Source organism: Strix aluco, chromosome 1 (genome assembly GCF_031877795.1).
Source record: "Strix aluco isolate bStrAlu1 chromosome 1, bStrAlu1.hap1, whole genome shotgun sequence".
NCBI classification, from domain to species: domain Eukaryota; kingdom Metazoa; phylum Chordata; class Aves; order Strigiformes; family Strigidae; genus Strix; species Strix aluco.
Window position 1 is genome coordinate 47,854,174 of NC_133931.1, and position 12,419 is coordinate 47,866,592.

Consider the following 12,419-nt stretch of genomic DNA (forward strand, 5'->3'; position numbering starts at 1 on the left):
TTCCTAATTCTTCATGCAATAAGTGTGACTTTTTTAAAAAAAAATCCCTACATCTGTTTTGCAGGAGAAACTGTAGAAGGCCTTCGGGAGAGCGATTATCTTCTGATTCATTCATGTCGGCAGTGGACAACAATTACAGCTCACAGTCTGGAGGAGGGTCACTACGTCATAGGGCCAAAGATAGAAATCCCTGTACATTATGCAGGTAAAACTATTGTTGACCTGAAGTACCAATTCAAAGAGAATGCATTGCCTACCACTTACACTAATTACTTTATTTGACAGAGTGAAGCCTCTGATACCGGTGTTTATGACTTAACTTTTTAATAAAGTTACAGAGTGCAAGAGATACTCCCAGGGCTATAAATAGATGTATTTCATTGGACAGCACATTGACAGAACACATACCTACACAGAATAATTGGTTTCAATTTGAATGTAATGAATTGCCAGTGCTTTTCATCTCTGAATGTGGTGACAAAAGTGTGAAGGTTTGAAAATGCCCCAAAATGTTCGGTCAAAGGTGGAATGGGTTTTATGTTTCATTGCATACTCAAGCTGGAGGGGATTTCTTTAATTTCATGTTGAAAGCCAGGGACCCTTCATAATAATACTGAAGTTTTAGCCTAATGTTCCTCAGTAGTTCCTTGTTGCTGTCTGCCTTTTTGGATGATGCAGTAATACTGTTGTTCCAAGTAGATATGATGCAACTAATCTGTATTTATTTTACGATTTCAAATTCTTTTTACTTCCCTAGGAAATTATTTTTAATAGTGTTTCCTACTGCTTAATGTCCTTATTCACAAGCTGAATAGAACAATACTATATGAGTGGGAAGTGCTTATTTTACTGCGGTAGATAAAAAAATTCAAAAAGCTGGAAAGTGTGAACTAAAAGAGCCATGGCTACAAAGCAAAGGCGTGGGCTTAGTGTTTTACTTGATCTTCTGTATACCCAGTTGTCAACTGAGTAATCTACTCGTCTGTGTTACGGTCTCCTTTAAAATGTTGGTGCAGTGAGGGTGTGCTGAGTTGTACAAGAGCTGGTTGAAATGTTTTATTTCAGTCACACCAGTGCTGCAACTGCAGTGGTGCAGCCTGTTTCAGTGATGAAACTTACACTAGTTGCCTTCTTACATACTGTTTCTCCTTGGACTTCACTTCTAGAAGGTTAGTTTTTTCAAGAGATGTTTGAAAGCTTTGATCTGATGGCGTATAGTTTCATAAGTGGCTTTAAAACTCTGAATTTAACTTTCTTAGTATAAACAGTTTCTAGTGTCTGTGCTTAGTAATGTCGATTTTTTTTTTCTTTTTTTTTTTTTTTTTACACCTCCTGGCTGGATAAGCTTCAGTGCTGTGGCCAGATAAACACTTTACTTCCTTCAAACTGAATGCCATATTTCAATCCTCACTGTGATTCCTGGAAGAAGGAAAACAGAAAATAAAATGGTTATTGGCATGAAAGAAAATTGGATTTTAAGGGATTTACTAAAGCTTGGTTCTTAATTTTTAAAGAAATTAACAAAGATCTGCTAAGCACGGTTTCCTGACTCTTCATACTTCCATTCATTCATAGCTTAAATTTACATAGATACCAGAAAAATCAAAATCTGTCCCCTAAGATACTGCAAAGATATCAATGTGCTTTTCTTCCTGGTTTGTGTTAATGCAGGAAAAGAGTGCATTTAGTTGGCAGAATACGTTTTGCTGTCAAACAATCTCCAGAAGGTTCTGTGTCATAAACCCCTCATTAGTGGGATGAAAATATATGAAAGTTCAGAAACTGCCATGTAGCGAGGGCACTTACTGAATGTGTGATGGGCTCCGATGCTGTCAGAGGAACTTCACAAAAATGGTCAGTGCTAACTTGCAGTACCATAGCATGTCTGATGGGCTTGCCTACAAGAAAGGAGAGATGAGTCTAAGCACATGAAGGTTTAGTTAGCAAAGCACTGCAGTCTGGTGCTTGGGTGCTAACATCTAAATGCATTTAGAGGCCTCTTTCATACCCTAAAGATTAATTTATGTTGCTGTAGAGTACCATACAGAGATCTATAAGCTAACACTGAGCATGCTTTCAGTGCTGCATTGTGCAGTGCCTTGCCATTTACTGCTTTTGGGATCCAGAACCCGGCACTAAAGAGGCAAGTTTAATGTAGCTGCCTAAGAAGACTTGCTGGGCTGGGTACTGGCCTGACACAGTTATGCTGCTTGCTCTGGAGCTAGCTGGGGTGTCTGCTCTGCAGCGAGCTCTGGGAAGGCTGGGAGGTGGGAGCGCTCCAGTACCTTTCTGGGGAGGACATGCTGCTACCAAAAGGTAGTGTGGTCATGTTGCGATTGCTGTCTGAGCTGGCCGGCACAGCCCTCTGTTTGCATGCGAGAGCTTTCCATCTTTGCAGAAAGCACAACTAAAACAGTTGGCAGAATGTTTATATGGGGCTCAGCCATTAGGTTTTGGTTTTAGAGGAGGGATTTTTATGTCCTCATAGGCAAATGTTTGTATTACTGTATAAATTTTGGATTATAGGACTGACTTTTTGCATGCTTTAACTTTAAACTTCTGTCAAGCAAGATGTACTGCCTACCAGAATGACCATTAGAGATGGAACGTAAAAGTTCGTTTTAATGACTTTTTTTTTTTTCTTAAACCCCTAGCAGAATTTTAACATAGCAAATTGCAACATGATTTGGTTGCAACAGTTGAGCAGGAAGGGAAGTTGAAACTGATGTTATTCTCCTGAGATTATGGGTTTAAGTACCACAAAGTCATCACTCTCATATATATATAAAAGTATAAAGTAAATCTTATTTTGCTACTTGCTAATTCAGATTTTGATACACTTGTTAAGCCTAAATACGATAAAGCCTTATTAAAGAAGGAAAATGCTGTGTTTTACATTTAAGTGAAATCTCATTAACAGAACCTGAGTTCTGCAGTCCTGCTGATGGTCCTTTCCCTACTGGGAAACTGCTACCCTGGTTGTTTCTGTGGGGATGGCTGACATGGTTAATTTTTGCTGTTGCTGTCAAAGAACAGTCATATATGACAGCTGTTAGTCTAACCATTCCCTCCTGAATACTCTTTCCAGTCTGCTTCTCTTTAAAGTTAAAGTTAATGTAGCAGCGAGTTCAATTTTCATATAATTAAAACCAAATGGCTAATGTGTTTCTGGCTTCTAAAACAAAAGAGGTCTTCATGTGCATATAGAATGGAGAACAGATCAAAATTACTATCCTGATAGTGCTGTGTCTTGGCATGAGTGGACTGCACAAGAACCTAAGGTAAACCATCACAACAGATGGGCATTGCTTTGGTGTCCTTTTCTTTCCTCAGGTACTCAATTCACACCTGATACTTAAAGGAAGGTCTTACCAACTTTGTCTGAACTCCTTTTATATTGTTCCTGGCACTATAATATCCTTAATACTAAATTTCTACTCTAAAAGCGAGTGGGTATCTTCCATACCCTCCAGCTGGTGTCAAATGTTACTGCTAGTTTTGGCTTAGGCAGCACTGTAATGTTTGTCCTGATAAATGTATCCCTTAGTAGACTCTGGAAAACTGTGTTTTGTGATCTGAATTGGGAAGATACAGGGTATCTTGTAGAATTAGACTTCACTATGCTGCTGCTCATCAAGAGGAAGGCTCCTCATTCCTCTGCAGAGGTACCTGCATGGAAAGGTGTGTCCCACGGTGCTGATGACTGCGTCTCAAATGTATTCTGTGTTAACTGAAAGGCTTTGAAAACATTGTCTCGGTGTTTGGATACTGTGGCTGTCGGGTGTTGTCTGACCCTTCTTGTGTTACCTTCCAGGGCTATATAGCTCAAAACTATCAAAAGTGTTTTTGAGGATTTGTCAGCTCAAGTTGCAGAGGTCTTCTGCTCTGACTCTAAACGGCCCAGGTTCAGTCTGTTGTAAATGCCTGTGCTATGCAACCACAATTCCTTACGTGTGCAGACTACTGATTTGAGAGTTGGTGGAGTTGGATGTGGTTGCTTAAACTTGCTGTACAGGAAAAGTGGCACAGAAGGCTGTGGAGTGACCCACGTGTGTGTGAGTACCCCCACCTACACAGCATAGTCTTTTCTTTCAGAGGCTGTGGTAGTATTGGTGAGTGTATGCAATGAAAGAAAAAGTACTTTTGGATGGGTTGACAGCTTCTAGGTTATTTTGCCCCAAATACTCACTCCCACTTTTAATCAAATTATAACAGGATCTTTACTGTTGTTTTTCAGGGCCTTATCTCTGTTGTTGCAACTGATGATTCATTTGCTCTCCTGTCCATTTGAGGGTTTTTTTCAATTCTGAGAGCAAAGTTGCTCCTTTGAGATGATGTTTAAAAAAAACAACAACAACAAAAAAAACCCCAAAAAACCAGAAAAAACCCAGCCCTTACCTCTTCTTATTCTTTAAGCTTCTACTCAGCTTTGCCCAGGGTTTGGAGGGAATACTTATGTCACTGATGCCATCTGGATGCTCATAGGAGGCAACTAATAAAGCAGAAACTTTTATGAAGACATTAGAAAGTAACACCCTATTCCAGGGTGTGCCACACTGTAACACATCCGGGGCGTTGGAAATACTCTTCCTGTGAACTCACACGTCCCCACCATGTAGTGAAGGTGTGCAATTGCTAATACAGAGTAATTGCTGGTGCCCTGTCCAGTTGCTTACCTAAGTGTGCTGATAGCTTTCTTAATGTCTTTTAAATGAGGAAATATAAAACCTTGTCATGTGAACCTTCCCCAGGTGGGGTGCTGGGTGGGAATGAGTCAGAAGTCCCTTCTCTGGTGTTAGAACTGGTGTACGAGGAACGTCCTACTGAAACCTGTTTCTGCTGGTTTGATTTGTTATTCGTGGAGCAGTGCCTGATGGGCCTGTTCCTCACTTTGTCCTTCTAACACGGAGGAAGATGCTCTCTGCAGGTCTTCTCAAGAATGAACTTGCCTTGGCAGTGGTGAAGCAGAAGAGCTCCCTGAGATTCTGCAGTGTGCAGCCGCAGAAGTGTCCCATGTCCAAAGGCATGCCTGCCTCTAAGATACAATTTTGCACTCCCAACAGGCCTCCTGCTGCACGCTCTGGGATAGTCAGACTTTGGTCACTGAGGGAGGAAAGGACTGAAGTATGGTGTGAGTTAGGTATCTCCTAGTTGTCTTGAGATGGTGACAGCAGCTGCTGTTGCTCGGTACCCACCCTCAATCTGATACATCCAAGATCTGGAAGAGCTTGGATTTTTGCTTTGGTGAAACCAAGCAGTCTTAGATGTTTATAGTATGTTGGGTCTTCCGTAAGTACACTGTGCAGCTCTCTTCATGGCCCTGGAGAGAAGAGTAAACATTAGACTGGCAAACGTCCTTTGTTTGACACCTTTATGGTATCTGCTGCCAGCTTGTGTTAATTTGGGTGTAGAGGGGGTGCTGCCTTGTCTTATGTTCAGTTTAGACTCTTCACTCCCTCAAGTGCAATTTCATGCTGTCAAGGAAGGTGGTGTTGGACAAAGAGCCCTTTGTCCGGGGCTTTGCCTCCCTGGGAACAGTGGGTGGTGTCAGGGAGAGCTACGCCTGTTGTTCTGTGTAAGTGGAACAGTACAACTCTGATGGTGTAATTTTTAAGTTCAAAGAGGTGGGTGAGATCTAAGACAGGGAGGGACACTGCTCTGGAGTAGGGAACTTAGTTAGGTGAGTCCTTTCCAGGCAACAGGTACACCACTCCCTGATATGAAATGTGTTTTGCATTTTAATTTGTGTTTTGCTTTGAACTTAACCTGGCACCCAACTATCACATAGTTCTCCTGGGGCTTTTGTGCCGTACAGCTGAATATAACTTCTAGAGAGCAGGGCTTAAACACAGTGCTTCTGACAGAGACAGGCTGCCATGTGTCTATGGGCTGGTAGACAATTAATGACTGTATGTCCTCAGAAGAAGACCAAGAAAAAAGCCAACTCACATGTTTAATCCTTCAGTATCCAAGTTTTGTTTTGTTTTTTTTCCTTGAAAAAAGTTGTATGATCTGAAAAGCAGTTGGAGGTTTGAAAGCTTTTCTTTACAGGTACTGCTAATAAAAGCATTGCCACCAGCATATAGTTTTCATGCTTTTAAAAGAGGAATATGATTTCTATAGCTCTGAATATTTGACTGTGTGAAGTTTCCTGAGAATTGCAACTCTTTTCTCCCCATAAACAAATAGAAGAAAGTCTATTCGGTATTCATTTAAAAGTCTGATTGTAGAGCAGTGCCTGGGTATTGCAGAGTGAGAGGGCACTTGTTTTTGTGAGCAGTGTGTGCCTCTTCAGCTGTAAGCCTGAGATCAGTAATGTCTGAAGCATTTGTAATTGCATCATTCCATGCTTTTCTGTCAGGGAAATGATTATGCGTTAAAATATATTTATCTGCTTGTTTTTAGTTTAATTGCTACCTCCTTTTTGCTCACCAAAGACTGAGTTTTTCTTATTGTAGGCAATCATGGCTTTGTGGCCTGGAAACTGTCTTCATATTCCTGGATTTTTGCAAACCTGTCACCCTGAAATAATGGATTAACTGTTTGTCCATACATCATCAAATATCTATATTCTTAACTTTTCTTTTGGTGTGTTTTCCCCAGAGAATTACCTTCAACAAGTTTAGCTGCTGTCAGACTTCCCCATGGGCCTATCTGTTTGTTATTCCACTTTTTTGTGCCTATTTAAATTTTGGCAAATGCCTCTCCATTAATCTACAGTGCAATATCAAATCACAGAATCAAAAGGCATGCACTGAAGTTGCTGGCAAGAATTGCTTATTTCTTCTGCACCTGTGGGTGCACATGTTTTTCCTGTTCCTTCATCTCCCCCCATTAGCCTGTCTGGTGAAATAGCAGCTTTTTACCTAAGTTTAATGAAATATACCCCTTTTGTCTGACCACCTGTATTGGAGAATCATTTCTACTTTGCATTTGCTTTTATAACTATTAAGGAATGTATATATACGTCTTTCCTTTTTTTTTTTGTTTGTTTGCTTGCTTGATTACTTGATTTTTGATTCAGCAGTTTGTCCTGAGCCCAAGGAGTTTGGTCTGAGTGTATACGATACTTGATTTCTAGTATTGTGCGCCAGCAGCTTCCCAGAATGCAAGCTATGGATCAGAAATACCTTTTCAGTGTGGGGAGATGGTTCAAATTTAGCTTCTAGTGAAATGGCAGCGTGCAATTCTTCATCAGGTTGCACTGCTGAGAATCTTTCACTCTCAACTTCATCTCTCTGGAGTCAGCCAGATTTTTTTGCAGTGTCTAGTTTCCTTAAAGTTATCGTCCTCATAAATGAAAATCAGCTGACTGAAATGACTGCTTCTCTCTTTTGTATATATACAACCTCATGTCTATGAGAGATTTCTGGAGTCACCTACCGAATTTGTAGAATTTGCTTGGTGTTTAGTTTGGTGTCTGGATATATCAAAGTTTATATTTAGCCTTCTGGTGAAACCCCATTCAACTCTGTTTTAGTTCCCATCCACCTTCCAGTTTTGCTGCCTGGCCCATCTGAAATGTCTGAAACTGCTGTAGAGTCTGCAGCTCTCAAAAGCTGCTGCTCTTTGATGTAGTGAGAACAGTAGGGTTAGTTCACAGGGTAGAATTATTCCAAGTCATGGAGGAAGAGTCTGATTACATCCCAGAAGTTCATGGAAAGAAAATAACTGCATTTTCTCACTTGCTTTCCAAGCTGGGATAAGAGTTTGTGGTTTGTAGACACTAGTTTGTACTATAAAATTTGGTTGATTTCATGGGATTTGGTTGGTGCCAAAACCTTGTGATGATAGTGATATTTTTCAATATTACCTCAGTGAGGTACTAGGTGGAAAGTGGCGTATGCTTTTAGATGCAGCTGTCTTGCTCTCCTCTACTTTGACTTCAGCATGAGTGTAATCTTACCCGTGTTTAAAAAGAACTAAGATTTGCATCAGCATTGAACTTTCTGTGTTTTATTTGTGAGAAGGGAAAGGGAGTAGGAGGAGAGAGGGAAAACTTGCAGCTTTTACAACTGATGATTTGAAGTATCACACATTCCTCTCAGGCTTCCACAGTCCTTGGTTGTTACTCTAAGTCTGCAAACTTGCAACTTGCTGAAATTCAGATGTGACCTTACAAGCATTCACCATAAGGTGGTTTGGTTTTTTTTGTTTGCTTGTTTCAGATCTCTGTGGGCAACAAAGAAGCTGATTGGAGTTGCATCAATTAGGAAAGAACTCAAGAGGCTTGTACAAAAGAAATTAACTGGGGAGGATGACTTTTTGAAAGATTGCAGTTGAGGGAAGGGTAGAATAGCAGCCAGGAAACTGGTTCCCGGAAGACTGGGAGATGGGCTAAATTACACAGGATTTGCTTGGCATTGCTTGAATTACTTTGCCTTAGCTCTCGGCTGGTACAGGGGAGTGCTGGGCTTGTTTGCATCATGCTAGAAAGACTTAAGTGCTTGAGAGAAGGGTCTTAAAAGCTACCTAACTTAACCACTAGGAAGCTGAGAGGAAAAGGCTGATCCCCACTGGGAATTTGAGGTGTATTTAGGGCTGCACTCAAGGTTCTGGTCTGATCCCACATTTCTGACCATTTGAGGCTGCCCTAAGTACTAGCTACAAGGAAATTGGGAATGTGGCTCCTGAGTTCCCGAGAGGAAGCAGCTCTCCTCTTTCATGAGGTATAGCTTGAGGATTTAAAAGGGAGGAGATTCGTGAACACTACAGCCTACCCAGTTGGTAAGCTCCTGCCAGCAAGGTTGGGGTAGGGATGAGCTGCCTGTTCCTAGGCACTGAACAAGGCATGAATTAAGTGTGGAACTACTTCACCCTTTTCTACACTGAAGTAGATGTTCAGGCACATAGAAAACCATACAGTTAAAAACCTTTAAGGGTAGTTAGAAGCTCAAAGAGAGTCTGTTAGCCTGTAGTCTGTTACTGCAATTCTGGAACTTCACACCTGTTTTCCTAAAGTAGGAAATTTACAGATTTAATGCCACTGATATGGCCTCAAAGTTGACCCTTGATGGGAGAAGAGAATAAAGAGAAAGCAGTTGTAAAGGCCATGGACATGTTTAATTGGTTAAAAAAAAAAAATACATGCTTTCCCTTCTGTGCAAACCTTACGGGAGAATTCTTATAAAATCTGGTTCAGCTGAGAAGTGGTATGTTTTGAGTTGATAGTTCCTATGGATAATGATGCCTTTTATTAATCACTTAACTCTGCATGAAATTGGGGTTTGTGTTTTCATATGAACAAAGTAGCAGGTACAGAAGAAAGCGAGCACATGTCACTGCTGTGAAATCTTTACAAAGAATGATGCAGTCACCAATGCATCTATCCCACGACTCCTACTCTTGCCTGGGTCATAGTGCATGCTAGTAGCAGATAAAGACTTTTGCAGAGTACAATCCTTAATGCTTAGGGTATTTGGGTATGGTTTACTGCATACTTCTTTTTTTTTTTTTTCTACCTTCATCTGGCTGTCTCTTTTGCCTTTGGTTTCACTTTGTCTCAAGTTTGTCCCCTCTTTTTCTTTTGCTGATATTCTGTCTTGTTACATGGTCTAAATCTGCATGGGAATTTGGGAGGGAAGAAATTGCCATGAGCTTCCTATGATTAGTCTAAGAAATCTCTCTTTGACTGTGCCTTCTGCTTCTTGGGGCTGAAGGGGGGAACTGTTACAACTGAGCTAACATGGCAAACAAGCAAGGGAAAAATTATGAATGTCTTTCCTTTCTGTAAATACAGAACCCAGCTGGCAGGAATGTAGAGCAGGGTTTTTGATAGGTCGTGTGTGTTTGGGGAGAGAGCTGCAGAGAAATCTGTCACACAGGATGATGTCATCTTGTGAATTTTTGGATGCCCAAACAGACTTTCCCCCCTCCCGCCCCCCAGAGCCAGTGTTCACTGTTCAAAACAACTGATAGGAAGTGTGGTAGGAATTCTTTGGTCAGCATCCTCCCCATGGAAACCAGCACACTTCACGTCTGGGAACGAGCGCCGGTCACGTCAGTGCTGCCTATTAAAGCAACTGACATCACAGATGTCTTAAGCTTTGACTGAACTACTGTACAAATTGGTGCCAATGGGAAAATAAAACCATGCTATTTAAGCCATGTATACTCTGTTTATATGGAGAATGTAATTTGTGTGTTTAATTTAGCCTGTGATCCAAGACAGTAATTCTGCTGTGTCAGGGAAAGGCACTTCTGTGAATTTGAAACTTCGAGGAGTGGAAAAACTGGCTTTTTTTCTCTGTCATGAGCTGTTGTGCAGAGATTTTATGTTCTCACTTGGCAGAGATTGACTCGTTTCAGTGTGGGGCGGGGGAAGCTATTAACACTAATAGCAAAGGTGACCATTATTAACTGGATAGGATAAACATGGGTATTTAGCTTCTCATTCTGAAGGACCTATGCATTAGAGGGAAACTGAAGCCTGTACTTACTGTCCTCACAGCTTTATGCAAAAACGTGAAGCTCTGTTTATTCCGCTCATTCCCTTTACTGCAGGTGAGACTCTTCTTTTGAACCAGAGCACACAGTTTGATCACAAAGGCAGGCAGAGCAGGAGCAAAGAAGGAAGTACAGTGTATATGTGTGTACTGTACGGGGGCTTTCATGAGTGTCCTCAAAGTAGGAGCACCTGGTTGGTGAGCCACCCATCACAAGATCTACAACTCTAACAGATGCTACTGTTATCTTGGATGGTTGGTAGCCTATGTAGAGTAAGACCCTTTAAATCTAAATGCTGAGAAGGTTATGTTTTTCGGGGGAGTCACCTTCACAGCACACTCTTTAAATATTTGTCACCAGTTCAACCTTTTCCAGTTCACATGAATTCTGTATTGCAGTAGACTGGGAATAGCCAGCCAAGGCTGGCTGGCTGGCTGCATTTGGGTGGCTGAAATAATTAAAGCTGGCTGTGTCTGTTCCTTGTTGCCTTGTTTCATTGTGCTCACCTGACCCCTCTTTTAGTGTGTTTGTGGACCAGTTCATCATATGAAAGGTCCCATTTTTGTCATGATGGCTGCACATGTGCATGAAAAAGGAAGAGGGACATATGATTGGGATGCACAATCACATCTTAAGGTTTCTGAAGGTCTTCATCAAAATGATGGGAAGTGCATTTGTTGTCTTCTGCCAGAAGAATAGCTTGTTTGTTTGGGGTTTTTTCTTTTTTACCATAAACAAATGTGAGATGTGTATCTATGGAGGAGAAAGTGTTCATCAGGAAGTACTGATTGGGGAAAGCTGTCTTTGATGAAATACTGCATGGGCCTCTGTGTTTCCGAACTCAAAAAAATAAAGGCTCTGTAGGCCAAGTGGGACTACTGTGAAACTTGATGGGAAAAGTGAAACCTTGGTGAGATGGATGGACAGGGTGGCTTGCATAATCCAGTTCCTTAGCTCTTGTGTCCCTGCGAATTTAATTACTAGGATTCAAAGTATGGGTGAGGAATTAAGACATTTGCAATGCAAAAAAAAGAAGAAAAACAAAGTGGTGTTGTGTTCAAGATTTGTGAGTCTGAGTTGAGAGATTCTTAGGAGTGTGACGTGGAAACCCAGAACCAGCTGCTGGGAAGGATGTGTCTCTCAGAGTTGGTATAGGGGAAGGGCTGCAGCGTATCCTGGGTTGTGGGATGAGAAATACTCTGGGTAGGAATGAAAGTTGCAGTGTGATAGTAAATCAGACATTGTTGAGATGTTGGATGGGGGAAATGGTCATTAGTTGTAACTGTTTGTGGTATCCATTTTTTCCTGTGAAGTGCTTTTGGATCCTGCAGGAGGACAGTTGCTATAGAAACATAATGTGAATTTAGACAAACTTTCTAACTAAAATTAATGAAGAACCTGAGTTTGACTTCATACTGGTAGCGTCTTAAAACAGCATGTAAATAGAAGGGACTGACACTTATACTAAGATCTAGTATGCATATGTTCCTATCTGAAAAACTGCTTTATCTGATTCTAAAAAAAGAGGCTGAGAGATGCGCTTAAACCTAAGGGGTTGGGGTTGATTGGTTGTTTTCCTTCTTGTCAATTTGATTCCTGCTGACTGACTACTACCCTGTTGCAGGAAGCCTGTGGATGCCTGTGGGTTACCTGTGTTTGTCTGCGGGTGTGGTAGTACCCACACTGCTAAAGATACACAGCATGGACCCAAAGATCTGCAAGAGCAGTTCTAGATAGATGGTTGGGAGCAGATGTGCTTGTGCTGCCTTCCCAAGCTGGGAACACAGTGCGCAGACTTCTCAATGGCAGACAAGCTTGCCTGATCTGGTCAGCTTATACTCCAGTAGTCATCCTGCTGCGTGTGGGAATGAGCAGGGGAAATGTTATGGCAGTAGTAGGGAGGGAGAGGAATGAGGGGGGAAGCAGGAGACAATAGCAGCAGCAGCCTGGGTGGCAGTGGAGGGTAGGAGCAG

The 12,419-nt window shown here is 41.5% G+C and overlaps 1 protein-coding gene across 2 annotated transcripts in view; it reads left to right on the top strand.

Annotated features, from left to right (window-relative positions):
* Positions 1–12,419, top strand: part of GAREM1 (GRB2 associated regulator of MAPK1 subtype 1) — a 104,575-nt gene that overhangs the window by 23,653 nt on the left and 68,503 nt on the right. For both annotated transcript variants that reach the window (XM_074820050.1, XM_074820060.1), the window contains exon 2: positions 65–205. In XM_074820050.1, the coding sequence (XP_074676151.1) occupies positions 65–205 (141 nt within the window). The remainder of the gene's footprint in view (positions 1–64; positions 206–12,419) is intronic.